Raw genomic sequence first — 17,967 nt, 5'->3', positions numbered from 1 at the left:
GTTTGCTGACACCAGAGTTACACATTTGACATCAGAGGACACAAGCCCACATTTCCCAGAAACCCCTGGCTTTGACAGATTTCCTTCTTCACAGAACATTCAGCCAAACTTCACTGATTTCTCTAAAAATCATGGCTGGTTTGATGCTGTGACCAACAACTTCTCAAGACAAAGACAGAATTCAAGACAACAACAAACTTGTTCGGATGATTTGGTCAAATTTCACCACTAAGCAAAAGTGATATCTTCTAAATCACATGACAGCTGACTGCAAACACAAGAGGGGACTTTGTCCAAACTGAGCTCTAATGACTCAGACAAGATCAGAAAGTAAAGCTGGGAGTCATGACGAATCCCGGTGAATCACACAGAACAACTGGAACACAAAAAACACAGAGGCAAAATCTTTTTTATTTTTTTATTAATCCAGTTAATAAATAAGCTTTCTCATTGATTTTTCTTGAAATGTTCAAAGATATACTGGAACAATTGTAACCAATGATCAATATGCAACTACAAATTTATTTTTTTTTAAAAACAAAAGTTTGTTGTTTTAGGATTATTGAGCTTTCACTCCAGATTTACAAAAAACACAAAATATCAAAAGGTTTAATACACTTGTCAGAGCATTTTGAGCTTTGGGCAAATTATTAGAAAAGTAGGCAAACTGTGTTTTACAGTATGACAGTAATAAAACTCATACAAAGGGGAGAGCTTTGATCGTTGATGCTAGTGGCCTTTTATAACTTGAATTCATGGAGAGAGTTTTGTGAAAACTGAGCTTGGTCTAAGGAGCAAAAAATCTCTACTGCAGCAAGATAAACCACGTTTTTATTGATTTTCAACCTTTGTTGGCATTTTCTGATAATATTCATATGCAGTTTCATATAAATGTTGAAATGCAAAACTGTTTATCTTGGCAGGTATTGCTCCTATGTTAGCTTCTGAAGTTAGAAATCAGAAAGTGGTGGGTCTAGTCAAAGTGGTGTCTGCCTAGATGCACTCCCAGTATGTTGCTACAGGTTCTGACTGCTAAATCAACTGTTTAAAAATGCCAAAGCAAATTCAAGTAATTTATTAGTGGATAAAAACATTCAGTCCTTAAAATCTGTGTGAGAATCTAAATGTTACACTTCAGGCTATACTTGTGCAGTAGAATAAAGGCTGTGCATCAGTAATTTACTTTTGTGTGCGACGACCCATTGAAGCGTCTTCCGCTCTGAGAAGATGCACCGAGACTGTCGACAAAACAGTGAGCGTACTTTTATTGTTCAAGATGTATCAACAAGCTAATGTGAAACAACTCTCATGAAAGACGGAGTGATGCCAACACAAACAAATGATCTACAAATACTGCATAGTTTAATCAGTGCATTTGGATACGCATGTAATCTAACATCAAGGGAAATGAAAGTTGAGGTCAATGTATTTTTGGTGTTGTTATGCATCTATTTGGAAAGTGTAAACACTACATAAGAACCGTGTCTGGTTCCACCTTCCTGAGCACGTCTTCTGATTCATTCTTTTGAACAGAATAACTGACCTTGTCAAAAGGAACAAATGACCTTGTCAAAAGAAGAATGTCCTATTATATACTATCTATACATTTATAGGCTTTTTTTAAAAAAAAAATCATGGGCTTTACTGTACATGATAGATGTTTACTGCGTGGCACGTTTCCTGTTCATCAAATCTGGTGCTAACAGCCAGAGTGGCAAGATTCATTAGACATGTAGCTTATCCAATGCCTTTACTTGTGCTGCTTCATTCAAAAAGCAATTTAGTGGAACTGAAAATCTGCCCCACCAGTACAACTGACCTCAAGTACAGGAGACGGGAGAGAGAGAGCTCAGACACCTGGTGTCTTCACGATTAAGACACTTTCAAGGTCAGTGCTAAGAGAGTTTAGTGTAGCTGGGAGCCATTTTTCCTAAGCTAATAAACGGACGGCCCCGTTCTCAGAGCCCAGCAGCAAGAGCCTCTTTGTGGGCAGGACCGCCAGGCTAGTCAGAGTGCCGCGGAAGTTCTCCGAGCTCAGCTTTGTGCTGCTAAGAGGGCTCAGGGAGATGTCTGCCATGGAGTACACCCCGATCTTGTTAGCCACTGTCCCGGTTACAATCTGAGAACCGTAGAGGTCAAAGGCGTGAATGGGGTCTGACTGCGACTTGTACTGGCGGAGAGGCTTGTGTTCCAGATCTTTCCACACAGTGAGTGTGTAGTCAGTGGAGGAGCTGATGACCAGGTTTCCTTCAGCAGCCTGAAAAGTGAAAAGACAAGAAAGGACACTAAGTATTTAAGTAAACACTGCCAGTCTCAGTTTTCCAACATCCTCTATCAAGATGTATGATTAAATATCAAACAACGCACTTTAAATCTTCTTCTGAATACTTTAGAAAAACAAGACATGTGTTTATGGGTCTTGGTAAGTACTACTGTATATGTAATAAAAGGTTCCTCTGGAGCCACGAAACACTTTATACTACTTTTTTTCCCCCACATACGCAGTAGTACTCCTCAAGAGCTGTAAACACACTTTAAGGCGTAAAATTGGTGAAGTTACCCTTTAATGGTTATTCCATATTAAAATGTCTTTAAAACAGAAACATGCGACACATAAAAGACTAATAAGAACACAGTTTACAGACAATTTGTCCATATCCCTTTCTTAATTTACTGAAAAAAATCAAAAAACTTAAGACTCATGTTCCTAAACCTACAAACTTAGAACATTTAGCAAGGAGTGCAATACCTTGGATTATTTTGGTATTTCGACAAAATGTATTTGAAATAATACAAGATCATGACTTTATTTGTCCCAGCTAAAATATATAAAAAATATAAAATAAAAAATGAATAAAAAAGCCAGTGATTAATACAGCAAACAATTGAGGGGAAGTCTGAGTAATATGGATGTACCAATAAGAACCAATGTGGTCTTTCTAATGAGTAACCTGTGTCCATATTTGCGTAAGCTTGTGCCTTTAAAACTAGAGATACAATCCTTGACCTAATTTGGGGTTAAATAAAGTTTGCTCATCCTTGCGCTCTGTTGACAACAGATTTGCTGGGTACAACTTTCACCATCTCTGCACCACTTCATATCTCTCCCTCACTACCTTTGGGGAATGTCAAAATAAAAGCCATTTGGCTATTCGTCTTCTTGAATATTTATCACATGACGACTCAAAACGTACAGCCACACCTTCTGGCTTGAGCACACGAGGTGGTCCAGGAATACAGTAACAGACTCTTACAACACATTTCAAGAAGATGTTTTGGGAAATGTGATGATGTTATGCAACAGCTCGGGTTGAAACATGTATGGTGCACAGTTAAGAATAGATGAACACTACACCTGCACATTTTGAAAACTATTAGTAAAAACCCCTCTTACACCAAGCTCTCAACATGCATCAATAATGGGTCAAGCGTCAAAATATCCAATATTGCAAGTTGATAACCGATCAAGAGGTTAAGACATATTGATGTAATGTGGGTCGATAAGAATAAATGAGTCAACACAAGTGCCAAGTAGCTGATTTGAACTGTCGAGTGGGTTGTGATTTCCACAGTCAGGCTCATCCATTAGTTTTCACTTTTTTTTCCAGAAAGTGTGATTTCATAGATTCTGCTGGTTGATGTACGGCTGTATGGCTACTACAAGTTTCAACCACCCATTTATGTGACACACTGGTTGACTGCGTCTGCCGGCCCACGTCTTGTGTAAACAACTTGACTGTTAAGAGTCCCACACATGTCAGTGTTATGAAACACGTTGAATATGAGTACTTAGTGTTATTAGGGTTCAAATTAGTGCGTGGCCATCGTTTGAGCAAGGTGTGACTTTTTAAAACAAGAAAGCGACACATGCTCATCATTCGCCTGTGATATTAAACCTACTAAATCATGTCTTTTTTTTCTGCAGCAGCACTGAAAATCCAGCAGCAGAATGCATATAGGGGAAACACTCATCAGATAACCTTCCGCAACGATTGCAGGCTCTTTGGTGGATTAATAAAAATCCTAACAATACCTATCCCTAACACTGACTACTGACTACAAGATTATTTCCAGGGGCAGCCTGCTCAGTTAGTTAAAGAAAACCACACACAAACACACATAAACTTTCTTTCTATACCTTCATTTGGAGGATGTCTCCCTCATGAGCAGGCCAGCCCTTCAGAATAAGTCCAGTACGTGCATCTAGCAGAACAATGAATCCAGATGAGAACCCTGCAGCCACAGTGCGGCCTGAAGGGCTCACTGCCAGGTAGCGGATGAGCCCGGCGCTCACATTGTTGTATGCCAGACGGAATTCATGCTGGGGACGGAGGGGAAGATTTGTCACTGTTAAGGCTGAAATAACTCTACAGTGGAGACAAGTAAAACATGCTTAGAAATCATGGTAATGATTGATAATTGATGGATGCAGGACTTTGGATAAGGGCTCAACGGAATGAGCTTGCTAAGTGAAATTGCTACCTGCAGTCCTGGTTTGCGAGGATCAATGAAGCGGAGAACAGAATCTGCACTGCCAAAAACAACACTGCAGTGTGGAGCTGGCATGGTGGTGACAGCTGTGATTGGATTCTTCCCATCCACGGCTTCATACGAGCGGATCTGCTTGCCTGAGGACGACAGATATAGCGTGTTAAGACAGTACAGTAATTTTCGCTTCACCCATTTGAGTCTTGCATCTTCCAACAACATGAACAATTTTATAGAAGCACAGTTGTAATCATGAGCAGAATATATTAGTCTTGATTTTCTCTTACCTGTATATTGGTCCCATAGATGTACACTACCATCACAGCTGACTACCTCCTGTGAAGCCTCCAGTTGTCCAACATAAAAGACTGACTTTCGATGGTCGTTATATGTCAGCCTGGGCTCCACTTCCTGAGTTCCATCACCATGGTTATATAGGGGCCAGAGTTTCACAGTCTTGTCTTTACTCCCAGAAAGGAAGTAATCCTCTCCTGCCAGAGGTGCCAAACACTTTGTGGTGCCAGAGTGACCCAGGAAGCTCTGCAGTCGGATCTGGTGGAAGTGGAAGTGTGGATCCTGCTGGTTGAGGCCGATCTCATACTGCCAGTAGGCCAACCAGTTGCCTTGCAGGGAGCGGCCACTGCGAGGGAGCTCCTGCTTCAGAGCACTGTCTTCTAGGGTGGGGCCTGTCACCCAGGAGGAGGAAAAGGAAGCGGTGCCAACAGATGGAGTGGTGAAGGTGGAGGCAGTGGTGATGATGGGGGTGGTATGGCTGGACCGCCCCCAAGAGCTGCCCAAGTTCGGGCTGCCATCATAATCAGCATCCCGAGACACTTGGATACGGTTTCCTACCAGGTGGCTTCCAAATGTGCCAGACTCAGGGAGGGAGTCTCCTAGCTGGGTGGAGCTAGTCGAGGGAGCAGGGAATGGGCTACAACCTGCACGTCTGGCAAAACCCGTAGAGAGACCCATAGAGGAAGGAGGCACCCTGGACGCTGTTGTAAGGTTCGTCTCTGAAATCCTCTGGCTCACACTCTGGTGGTACGACTGTGCCAACTGCCAGACCAGCTCATGGTTGGGGACCAGCTTCCGAATTGCTACATCACCTACAGAAATCACAATAAAGCATTGATTTATACCTCCGGGGTGTAAAAATACACTTGATTTTAGCACAGAGGATACTGTCTATTTCCTGCCAGTTACAGTATTTTGTATTTGACATTTCCTACCTATGAGGCAATAGAATGGGATGTAAGAGGCATGAGCCATCTCTGGGTTAAATACAGTCTGCAGCTCCTCCAATACCCCCAACTCATACGTCACATTCGACTCCTCAGGTGTACAGACGTCCACGACAGTGACTTCTCCTACAACTCTGCGAGGGGCACTGTCCAGCTGCAGAAAGACAGTCACCACATCTATGTATTTACAGTTTTGTTTCCAATAGAAATGGGTACAAATACATGAAGAAACCTTTAAATTATCTAATGCAACAAGACAAGACATTCTGACGTTCTGTCATTGTTTCTGTCTCGTTTTTATTTTCGTTCCATATTTTCATCTGCTTTTGTGTTTTGTTCTGTTTTTGTAAATCCCTTTTTGACACATCTGCTTGTTGAAAGCTTGTCTAGAAGTAGATTTGATGCGAGCCTTGTCAGTCTTCATGTGCTGTGTGGTGTTTGTTGTGTTGGGGTGTGCGTGTGCATACCTGATGCTGCAGAGAATGCAGCAGAGAGAAAACAGCAAAGAACCGACGCAGAGTGTCAGCCATATGCTGTTGCACCATCTCCCTCCCGATGCGCAGACAGATGAGAGCCATCAGGCTGAGTGTCTTGAGACAGACGGCAGTGCGTGTCTGCACCCCGCTGGGGAACCTGGGCACAGCAAGCAGAGGATGAATGACAGATGTATTGTGGCATGTTTGAAAAAGACATAAAAAATCTAATTCAATGTGTGACAAATAAAAATCAAAACAATCTGTTTGCAACATTCTGTTACGTGATATGTGTTTGAATAATTGAAAACAATTATAAATTATTTAAAGAGTATGCAAAAGCATATACATCCACATGCAAAAAAATAGGAGGTGCTGGGTAGAAACCAATGGAAAAATGAGACCATGTTATAATTTGGGTTGAGGAAGTACTTGCTGAAGTGAGCATCATCCAAGTAAGATGTGTAAGTACTATTATTACATAGATGACTTAGGCTATTTAGTGAAGTTTAAAAAAGTAAAAAATAAACAAAATAGCTCAATCAAATCATAAACGTTGATCCAACGCTCAATTCTGAAGCTGTTTTGTCAAAAAAACCTCAAACTAACAATAAATATTGAAACATCTGATCAGCCAATGTACATTTCAGGCCTAAATCAACTTCTGGTATAAGGACCATAAACCGCTTCTTCAAGCCATGCTCGGTCCAAGATACAAATAATTTAGTGGCTTGAACAGATACAGATAATGGTGCTCTCGCTCATCCATTATTATGACTCAACATACATCTTGAGTATGTGTGTATTTGTAATGTGTGTTATTTACCCCATTCGAGGAGTGGTGAGCAGGTCCAGCAGTGGCAGGAGCACATCCTGATTGATCTTCATAAGCATGTCCATTAGTGTGGCATCAGAGAGAAAGACAATGATCTTATGTGAAAGTGCAACGGCGCCGAGCAGACTGGCCTCCTTACGCGTGTTGAGACGCTGTGAGGAAGGCGGAGAAACCTGAAAATACACACAGTTGTCAGATCAAAGCACATTTTGTTAATGTTTTTAGACAATTAGTTTCCATAAAAAGGTTTTATATGTTTAATTATATGTTCTCTTTATTTTGGGCCATACCAGATATCCTATATAGGGCAGGTACTGGTAAGTGAGTACAGGCTCTCCATAAAGTTGAGCTATGTAGATGAGACACTCCAACACAGGCCCTGCTGTGTGGTCACCAACAACAGGTTTCTTCTCATACACACTGCCCATTCCCACACTCTCCAGGCTGCTCTCCTCTGATGTGGGGGCCACAAACTGGTGTTTCTCAGTTCCTGCAGGCAGAGAACATGAGAAGGAAAGGTGGAGAAGAAAACGTGAAAGGCATGTTTGTAAGACAAAAACTCCAGAGCATGGTCTTGTAAAATACAGGTGTACAGATTTAGGCAAAGAAAGCTTTAGGTGTAAATTGACATACCAATGTAACAATTTGTGAGCAATCGCAGCAAATTTCGGGCCACAAATCGAGACGTCACTGTTGGTCCGAGCTTTGCCGACAGCCATCGAACTGTTTTGCAGACTGTATCTGTGTGTGGAGACAAGACATAGACATTAATCGGTCAATAAACAAATGGTTTACAAAAACCTCAACCATTCACTCACCTAGAAGAATCTTGTGCTCCTTCTCCTCAGACTCTTCTGATGGATCGTGGTCGTCATCCTCCTCCGGCTCTCCCACATTGCCTTTCTCAGTCTCTTCCAGCTCCATTCCATTCACAAAGTCACCTTCCAGAGTGGCTACTGTGGCTCCTGAAGCTTCTGTGCAACCAGAGAGTGTGAGCTCCATGTTGGGAACAGCACTGTTGTCTGTTCCCTCTCTACTGTCGTTAGTCTCAGTCACCTCTTCTTCCTCCAGCTCCCCTCCGTCCTCTCCCTCGCTAGCGTGTTTCAGGTCCTGGCTGCTGTCAGCTGATTTGAGACTGGCTCGATCCCGCATTGAGTCTCCATCACCCAGTGAGAGCTCACTTGTGCTGCTTTTGTCACTTAGTTTCCCCACACTAAGCGACTCTTGGTCTTGATCCTTGGCAGCGGAGTTTTGGCTCTGCTGTTTCCCAGCAGCCACCCCTGCTCCACTGTTGTCATAAAACCCATTCTGAAAGTCCTCTGCCTCTGAGAGAAACACTTGGTCATTTAGACTGATGCCAGAGGAGTAATCAACTAGTCCTGCATCTCCCACCACACCGACTCCTCCAGTGGGTCCACTGCTACCTCCCATATTACCACTAACAGACCCAGAAGATGGCCGCACCTCACCACACTGAAAGTCCTCTTCTTCTTCCTCTCCTAGATTACATGTGCCTCCCCTCAGCCCTTTGCAAGCCCCCCCAGCCGAGCCCGAGATACAGCTTTCAAAGCCTGTGATGACCTGCAGCACATGGGGGAGTAAGCTGGACAGAAACGCCTGCAGGCCAAGCCTCACAATCAGTTGTAGAATGAAGCAGTCAGTATAAAGATAGAACCGTCCACGCAGGCAGTTAGGGTTTTCATAAACATTGATCAGTGGCTTCAGTAAGTATTTGTTTGCATTTCTGGGACCGAGCACTCTAGAGATGGGCTCGAAAAGGTACCAAGCAGCATAGACAGCAGTGGACTCCTCAAGCATGAGGGCTAGAATGAAGGGCAAGAGAATCTCAAGACCTTCAGCTGTGATGTTACCCCTCAACAGTGTCTCAAGCTGCTGCCACAGGTGAAAGACAACATCTCTTCCTTGAAGACTACAAGTAGTCTCCATCTTGGTGTGGTAGGAAAAGATGAAACCATGAAGTGCTGCAAAATAGGAAGGGAAAGGAAAGGGGGTGATGATTGAGTTCAACAACTGGCAGGGGTTTGGAGGAGGCAGACCATCACAGATGGGGTCATATTTGAATAGAAGTGGACGTGGGCAGTCTGGTAATTCTCTGTGTGCCATTCCAGAGTGCTTCTCCACTAGCAGCAGGGTCTCAAGAGCATGATGCAAAGACAGTGGCACATCACGGAGACTAGCAGAGCATAGCTTCATGACAGCTTGGAAACGCTGTCTAAGGCAGTTTCCTGGTTTTAGTCCTCTCAGTTTAGAGGAGTAAAATATCTCAGCGATGAGAACACCGAGGGCCTGCATGTCTCTTTGGTAGAGTTGTGTTAGAGAGGGTAGCGATTCAGTCATCACACCATCTCTCATGCAGCCAGCAGATCCGGCAGGATGCCACACTTCAGCGTGCAGACTCTTCACCAGGAAATTGTTCAACTTCTCCAGTTCTTCCAAAGGCTGCAATGGGTTGAAGCCTTCAGGGAGGACGATCTTGATTTCCTCTATGCTGTTGGTGGTCACACTCCCCTCCCCGTGTTTTTTGTTCGTTGGCCCACCTCTTTGTAACATGGCACTGCGTAAACCAGGGCCTAAGCCACTTGTGAAATCCCCGGGGAATGAACTGGGGGACTGAGATACAATAAGCGCTGTGTGCTCTCCTCCCATCTTTCCTCCAGCTGTACTGATGCTTGGCATTGGCACAGAGGAGGACACAGAACTGGATGAGCCAGCGGCCGCCAATGAGTCCAAAGCTTCCATACCTTGTTCAAGCTCTTCATCTCTGTCTACCATGGTCCAGCTACTGGACTCACACCCTGTGGACTCTGGCACCATTCCATCCACAGTGTCAGCCATGGTGTCTATTTGAGGGATGTGTAGAGAAGGCACATTGAGAGCAGCAAGGCCAAGGAGAGGAGGTTCTGCTGGAGCGTACTGAGAAGGAGATAAGCGAGGCGGGTGGGGCTGGTCAAACAGCTGAACTACACCATAGGTAGTAAGGTTGGTATGGTTGTCCACTAGGTGCAGGCACACATTCTTGGCCTTGACAGCTTCTTTACCAGACAGCTTATGGCCAAATGTGAGATCTATCCAGTGATGCAAATGCTGGGACACCTCTCTACTCTCCAGAAGGCGCCGATGGACCTCAATAAACTCCTCTACTGACTTGCACCAGGGAGGCACATCCAGGTCCGGCATGTCGGGGTGGATAGAGCGGAAAATGGAGGGATCTGTGTAGAACTCTGGAATGCACTCATCGGGGGTCCAGCTCTGCATGCGCTCCATGCTGGCAGGGTACTCATTGGGCTCCCACTGGGATCTGACATGGCTGCACAACACTGATTTGGGTGTCTGCCGGGCTTTGTAGACATAGTAGGTAATGTCTGAGAGCACATCAGATATGTGATGAGGTACATGGAGGTGTTCAGGCTGTCCAGCACCACCAGCACCAACAGAGCCACTGAGGTCTCCACCTACGCCGCTTCCACCTACCCCATTACCCACTGCAGCTGCCAAAGCCTCTTTGGTCATCTCATATGTGAAGTCCAGCTGCTTATCGCCCTTATTGAGCCTAAACTTTGACCTCCTGAGGTCACGGAATTTCCCAAATGGCACAGTGAAATCCACCACCCAAGGCAGCACTGGGTGATAATTAGGGTCTCCTTCTCGCCGTCCTGCTAGCCTGTTCAGTTCCATCAGGTAGCGGAAATTACTGACTCGTCCATGAACCCAATCCAGAACCAATGTCTTGAGCTCACCAAAACAGTCTTTGCAAAGTCTTTTGTTCTGTTGGCTCTCACATGAGTTGTCCCTGGGCAGGACACTTTTTGGCACTTGTCTGCCAGTAACATGACCATTAGCATCTGCTTCTGCCCCCAGATCCTCGTAATGGGCAAGGTTGAGTTTGAGACGGCTGCAGAGCTGCTCATCTACTGCTATGTCTAGCAGGGAGAGCTCTCCACAAGACAGACCTGCTGCATGACATGCCTGCAGAGCTGTTAGTAACTGGTAGAGAATGAACAACACTTTGGCATGGCTGTTAGCGAGCTTGGCTGGGCTGAAGGAGACGATATCATGGAGTGAATACTGAGTGTAAGGTAGAATCACGTAGAGCATCTCTGCTGTCTCCAGCAGACACTCTGCAGGTAGAACATTAGGACACAGATGGTCTGACTGAGACTTGGAAAAACAGGATGAACTTGATGGCAAGTAGTTTTCTTTCTCTTTTTCTCTGGCTGGAGAAAGGGATGGTGACACTTTGTCAGATGAAACAAATGTGGAATTGAAGAGCCTCTGTAAAGCATGACGCACAGCATCTACAGCCGCAGTATGCATCTGCTCACCAGCTCCTGCATATTCCTGCACAAGTTTGTAATGAGCTTCACGCCACAGGTTTCTAGAAAAGAGAAACAAAAGCACAGAAAAGCTGATATATTATAGGATTATATTCATTGTTCATTAATCTATTGGTAATTTCATCGATTAAAGGATTAGTTGCTTGGCATACAAAAGTCAGAAAATGGTGAAAAATTTTGATCAGTGTTTCCCAAAGTCCAAGCTGACCATTTCAACTGTCCTGTTTTGTACTCAATCCAGAAATATTCAGTTTAATGTCACAGACGACTGAAGAAGAGAAAATATTCCAGAGAATATTCACATTTAAGAAGTGCCCAATCTTAATCAAAGAAGGGAGAAATAGATCTAAATGAAGCTTGTTGGAAAAAATGGTTCGACTAATACATGCGCACTTTTCAGAGGTGGAAGCAGCGACGGTTTGGTATTTCTGCTGGATAAGTTACTTGAATAGTTAACATTTACAGTTGTTGCTGATTCATTTTCTGTAGATCAACTAACTGATTAACCATTTCATTGTTAGGGCTCTACTTAAAATGATCACAGAAAGCTCTTTGGATGACAGGCATCACTGTTCACAAATAATGACCTAATAGTTGTGGGAATAACAAATCCTCTTAAAATGAGAATTTTACGTTGATTGAGCTTCAGCACAAACGCAAAGTGGCAAGCAGTGCAGTAGAAAATTGGAGTATAAATCGTACCTGACATTATGTTGTGACACACACTGCATGGTTTTGACATAAGAATCCTGTGACATGAACTCCATTTGTTGAAGACAGGGGTCTCTGGCCAATCTGTAGCTCAGTTTGCTTTTCCTCAGACCCTGAATGCACACGCGTGTCCAGCCAGGAGGCAACTTCGCCTGGGAACACTGAAGGTAGGTGCGAACTTCTGCCTCGCTGATGCTGTCAAAGCGGGCACAGCGCATGATCCTCCTCTCCCTCAGGCCCATCACCCAACGTATAGGAACGAGGGCTACAAGCTCCCTGGGACGGGGACCTGGGCCTTGCTGCCGTCGGTCAACCCCCAAGTCTTTCTCAACCGCATGCATCAGCCAATCCATGGTGAGTTTCCAATGCTTGTCAAAAGTCGCACAAGGTCCTGCTGCGCGCGCCTCACTGTCTCCCACAAGGATGACTTTCAGCCATTCATGGATGTCGAAAACAAAGTCATCAAGGGCAGATCAATCTCCTCTTCCACCCGTCCCTCTGAGGAAATAACTGCAAAGCAAAGCATATAAGCTGAGCAACTGCTGCTTTTGAGTTGCTTTTACAATAACACTACTGTGCAACACTGTAACGATAAGACGGTTGTATTTAAACAGAGGAGAAAACCCTGAGGGCTGCAATAACAGTGATGTGAAATCGGTGGAGATGGTGACTTCCTGTTCAGCTGCAAGTCCCCGAAGTTTGAGCTCAGCTCACATGACTGAGCTGCATCGGCTAAGTTTGCTTAAAGAAACAATTGCACCGATTTGAGCTGAATATTCCCCATAAGTAATAAGTGACAAAAGTAATAACTCAATTTACTTGTGACAGCTTCCGAAAACGAAAAACAGTTCTAAGTTTGAATAAATTTCGAAGTCCGTTAGCTCGGCTACTAGCTGGTCGGCAGAGATAACACCCAGTAGATGAGAAAGCCCAGCTGTAAACACTGTACCCTCCAACACATGTCGGCTTATCTGTCACTTAGCTACTGACGAGCCCTTTCACGTTAGAGGTAATAGGAAGTGAGCTGGGAATTGGGGAAGTAACGTCAACTTAATGCTAAAAGTTAGCTTAGCGAAGTGGCTAACGTTACGCTACTCAGCTCTGGCAAGCGCAAATAAAATGATATGGTTACTAACATCACTTTCACGACGAGCAGTTCTACCGATTTAATGTATATCCAGTGTTATTACAGAGCAAAAGAGAAAGAACAACAGCGCTCACTGCTTAATGTTTAGCTCACCTCTCACCACTTGTAGCAGTTGACAGCTAGCTAGCTAGCGTTAAGCTAACGATGCACCGCCGGCTTCACGCATGATGACTTCGTACTAAATGAACTTAATAAAACACGGATATGCTGCGGGGCGACAGCCAGCCACATGCTCCATTTTGTGATGTTTACCGATGCGTGTCAGCAGACAGACAGCAGTCAGTCGGCCGATGGTGTTTTTGTTCTGAACTCGTTGGAGCCATGTTTTAGAAACGACTCCTCACGTGACACAACACCAGCCCCATCTCATGTGACTGCTGCTGCTGCTGCTGCTGCTGCAGGGCAGGCTGCTTCCTCAACGACCTGCACAAGGTCCTCAATACAGAAGTGGCTTTTATGGTTACTGTGCAGAGCAGAAGTAGATAATAAACTGTTCCCTAGACTGAAATAGGGAGATATCTATGTCTGTGATTTGATTTAATTTGGTTTAACAACTACAATGGCACCAGTGTCAAACCTAACAACCCTGTATCACTCTAAATTAAATCTGCTTAAACATCATTTAAGATCACCAGATCTCAGATGTTCACACCTAAACTCATGTGATTTTTTTCTTCACAATTGCTGCATTATTCCACGAGAAATCAACGGAAAAAATATTCCTGGATCTGTCTCTATATCCAGATCTGCAGCAAAAGTAATTGATGTCTATTCTAGGCCAGGACCCATCCTCCATCCAAGTTTCCTGCAAACCTATTTAGTCCTTTTTGTGTAACCCCGCTCACAAACCAACAATCTATAATCATCTTTAAAAACTGGAGGTGAAAACATAACTTTATCTGCAGAGATAATGCATTGTTACAGTTTTAACAGTACGTGTTGTCAGAGCTGCAGTGGCCCGTCCTTTGAAGCACTTTATTTGAACCATTTTATTGCTTTATGAGGAGAAGCTGCATTAACTGTACACATAAAATTATTAATTTTCAACAATTTTACTTTTAGGTGCCTATACACTAATGAATGTGTGATTGGCAGTAATATATTCCCTATTCTGCAAACAGATCTGTGGACCTTTAATGTTTCTGGGAAATACTCCTCTTATTTCAGGTACCAGCCCATCATAAATACTTCCCCAGCTGACGGTTCCTTAAGTCTACAGAGTCTGATTTTGCTCAGTGACACTGATTGGGGTGTTATGACAGTCATATCCACAAGGTGGCACTATGTGTGTAATTTCACAGACAGATCCCCCAGACATACACAGGATGCAATTTTGCAGTCATTTGATCTTTTATTTTGTTTAAGTGGCTCCAACTTTGACTCAGTATGTCCAAAAAAAGATGTGCACCAAGACTTCTTTTTACCAGTGTTGTATTCTGGCACAACACGAGGTTGCCATGTTGACAGAAATTATGACTGGAAGCCAAATGGGATCTCTGTTTGACTAGTATGACAATGAAATCAGGATTTCTACTGCATCAGGTTCATTTTGCATGCTTGAGTTATTTTTCCACAAAACTCTGACCAAAGTTCTCTTAAGAATGACTTAAAGTTGGACATTTTATTACACATAAATGTGAAAACAGAGAATGAATAGAATTAACTTGTTTCTATGGTCAATTTATTACATCCAGTACAATGTAATACACTCATAATTTCCTATTCATACAAAAAATGTCAGCATTTGGGAAGGCTGTTAACAAAGCAACTCTAGTTGAATGAACAAACACAACTTAGGAATGCATATTTGTATGTATGAATATTTCGAAAGCACGTTTGGCCAGGAGCACTGGGTGCACATTGAGCCAATCTTTTGAGGAAGGGAGTCAAAATTTGCAGACAACACTCATAAGAAAAAACAAAAAGAATTCAGGCAATTATTGTCAGAACTCTACAAATGACCTGTCCTGATTATAACAGCTTTTGCGTGTCTTTGAAATTCTTAAAAGAATTAGTCTAGAGTCATGAATGTTGAAATCCCACAGTGGTTTGTAGATTCACAATTACAGGGACGCAAATGAAAAGCTTCTCTCATTTCAGCGTACCGCCAATGCAACATAATTACTGTCAGCACTTTTACAGAAAAGACACAGCCAAAGAACATGACATTCCTTGGCTCGGCAGATTGTGTCCTTCTCTTAGCTCCGCTCTTAGTAGTTTTATAGCGCTGCCAGGCTGAATGTGTTTTATATCCCAAAGCACAATGTTGGTTTTGGTTTATAGGCACTCACTGCAATTGGCCTGATCTCACAGGACACAAAGGACATAATGAAACACATGCATTATAGTAGCTTTGCAATAAATAGTGTTGTATTGTACCACATCATTCGAAATAATGTGTCATTTCATAAAGTCAACAGACGAGCTGATGAGGTGACCTTTAATGACCTTTAACAACTCAAAAGTGCGCAGAGTTCAATCTAAAAGTGCCAATAGAAGAGAGATGACCGGTTGTTCTGTCATACAGTGTAGATTAAAAAAATGGTGTCATGTGTTCTTAGAAAACATAGAGAGTGAGTACTATAAAAAGACCAGAAGGTAATCCAGGCACACGTATAAGAAAACCTGTCAAACAAGAAAGGACATATTTAAAAGCTTTTATTACAACTTAATCATTTTTTAAAGCGCTAATGTGTTTCCAGCACTATGTTTAGTGCTGAAACCAAGTCTTATGTTGTCTTAATCCAGCAAGATCCATTAAAGTTGTTTCTTCTCGCTGTATTATCTCCGCCAACAATTTTATTTTTTCTGTCAGTGTGTGTGTCTGGTGAGAAGTTAGGTCCTGGGCTGAGGGAAGGATTAGTTTTTGGTCGGCAGAGTGCTGCCAGGTAGCCAAAGCAATGAAAAAGCCGCATGAAAGAGGATTTTTAAAAAGACTCAAAAAGATTTCTGAGCCTTCAGTTCACCAAGCAAACAACCAAAAGACTTTTTTTTTCAGTTGTGTGCCAAAGATAATTTCATTCTCTGACTGGTGAATACTGTAATTTGAACCAAAGAGCAAAATGTATACTGTGCTGTGAAATAAGCGCTTGAATTGAGAAAAAGTAGCAACCACAAACCAACTCACACGGACCCTGCAGGGTTTGATTTAAAGGAGACCTGTGGAGAACAGAGTCACGCCCCTCTAGGTGGACCACCATGGGACCATATTCTGGAAAAAATACGTATGTTAGTGAATAAAGAGAGAGAAATAATCTTCTGTTCCCAGTGTTTCCTGTTGGATGTTATTCAGTTTCAATTTATATATATATGAATATTATTTTAAACTTGAGAAAGTTGACGTTTGTCATAAAACTAATGAAGTATAAGACTGTGATAGTACATCATTTTAAAGACTACCCACTCAACAGCTGCATTGGTAACGGTGTCTGATTGAATTGTGGTTTGCACTTTTTGTTTATTCATATATATAACATGTTGGTGTGGTGACTTAATGTTGAGAAAGACGATGTAAACCAGACAATATCTTACGATAGCTTGGCATGTAAAAATTCATTCAGCACACCTGCTCATCTGTTGTTGTGAGCTAACCAATCAGAGCGGACCTGGCGGGGCTTTAAAGAGACAGGAGCTAAAACAGCTGCAGCGCTGGATGATAATGAGAAAACTGATGTGTTTATTGAGCATTAAAGCCTGTAAACTTGTCTTAGTAATAACCCAAAATAAAATTATGATACTGAAGACGAGTATATATCTCATTTAAATCCAGGGTAGTTGTGGGACTTAAAAAAAAACCCACGCTAATGTTTATTTCAGTGTTGCGAATCTATCACAGCACAATGTGACAATCCATTTTACAGTTTAGTGACCCGTTCTTACATCTGATTGAAACTGACAAACTCACAGTGATAGTGGGCACTGGAAAGGCTGTAGTTTTGTGGTCAAGCACACAGACAGGCTGAAGGGTGCTGAGCAGAAAACACAGAGGGAGAGGAGAGGAAACTATACATTGATATAATTGTGTAGTGTAATTTCTCAACTAGTGCACAGAATTCAAGCAATTTGATGCAGACACAAAAGTCTTGTAATGGCAGTGGCTCAGTTGCAGCATTTTTTTAAATTTGGCAAAGACAAGAGGAGACATTGTAAGCTTATCTCTCAGAATATGCAACATTGTGTTGTGAACTCCTTCACTCCTAATCTGCCCTGTCCTTACAGTGACAGGGCAGATTATATTGTAGTGACTTACTCCTTGATTGTGTTTATTTAAGAAACTACCATAAGTATGTACAGTTTATGCCTGCCTATAATTATGTTACCGTCCTACAACAATAGCAGCCAACACATTATCCATTTACTTATACACAGTTGAATCGCAACACATTTGTTCCAATTAACGGTCCGGAAACTCAAACGTCTTCTATCATTGAGGGTGGAGAGTTGGTATATACTTTCACTAGCTTGTAGTTACGATGCTTGACACCTACCAACTGACTGACATATTTTTTAGGCCTTTAAATACTTTGTTTAAAAAGACATTTCAATTTAATTATTCCCCAACACACGTGATAACATTTATTGTTAAAGGAGACATAATATGCTTATTTTCAGGTTCATAATTTTGTTTTGTTTTACTACTTGAATAGGTTTACATGCGTTAATGCTCAAAAACACAATTCGTGATTCTGTGACATTGTGATGTAGCATGATGTCACAA

The 17,967-nt window shown here is 42.7% G+C and overlaps 1 protein-coding gene across 2 annotated transcripts; it reads right to left on the bottom strand.

The window, feature by feature from the left end:
• Window positions 1–404: 404 nt before the first annotated feature.
• On the bottom strand, window positions 405–13,661 carry wdr81 (WD repeat domain 81). 2 transcript variants are annotated; one of them, XM_037121691.1, is made up of 12 exons: window positions 13,344–13,661; window positions 12,095–12,613; window positions 7,856–11,433; window positions 7,671–7,778; window positions 7,328–7,527; window positions 7,029–7,210; window positions 6,197–6,362; window positions 5,718–5,883; window positions 4,776–5,594; window positions 4,483–4,628; window positions 4,139–4,321; window positions 405–2,257 (listed from the first exon to the last, which is right to left on the bottom strand). In XM_037121691.1, exons 2-12 carry the CDS (start codon window positions 12,454–12,456, stop codon window positions 1,931–1,933), a joined length of 6,237 nt encoding a protein of 2,078 aa, XP_036977586.1. In that variant the 5' UTR covers window positions 12,457–12,613; window positions 13,344–13,661; the 3' UTR covers window positions 405–1,930. The 2 variants fall into 2 exon arrangements, with proteins under 2 accessions (XP_036977586.1, XP_036977597.1); XM_037121702.1 differs by having other exon boundaries at window positions 13,503–13,661.
• Between the last annotated feature and the right edge of the window lie 4,306 nt (window positions 13,662–17,967).

Source organism: Acanthopagrus latus, chromosome 2 (genome assembly GCF_904848185.1).
Source record: "Acanthopagrus latus isolate v.2019 chromosome 2, fAcaLat1.1, whole genome shotgun sequence".
NCBI lineage: Eukaryota > Metazoa > Chordata > Actinopteri > Spariformes > Sparidae > Acanthopagrus > Acanthopagrus latus.
The sequence above is the reverse complement of the archived record's forward strand: the minus strand, read 5'-3'. Positions and strand labels throughout refer to the sequence as shown.

Bases quoted from the DNA above. Each gene is read 5' to 3' on its own strand.
- wdr81 (XM_037121691.1), bottom strand. From the start codon at position 12,456: ATGGATTGGCTGATGCATGCGGTTGAGAAAGACTTGGGGGTTGACCGA. The intron at 5,595-5,717 runs GTAGGAAATGTC...TGATTTCTGTAG, and splicing joins CCCATTCTATTGCCTCATAG to GTGATGTAGCAATTCGGAAG. The intron at 2,258-4,138 runs GTATAGAAAGAA...TTCACTTTTCAG, and splicing joins GAGACATCCTCCAAATGAAG to GCTGCTGAAGGAAACCTGGT.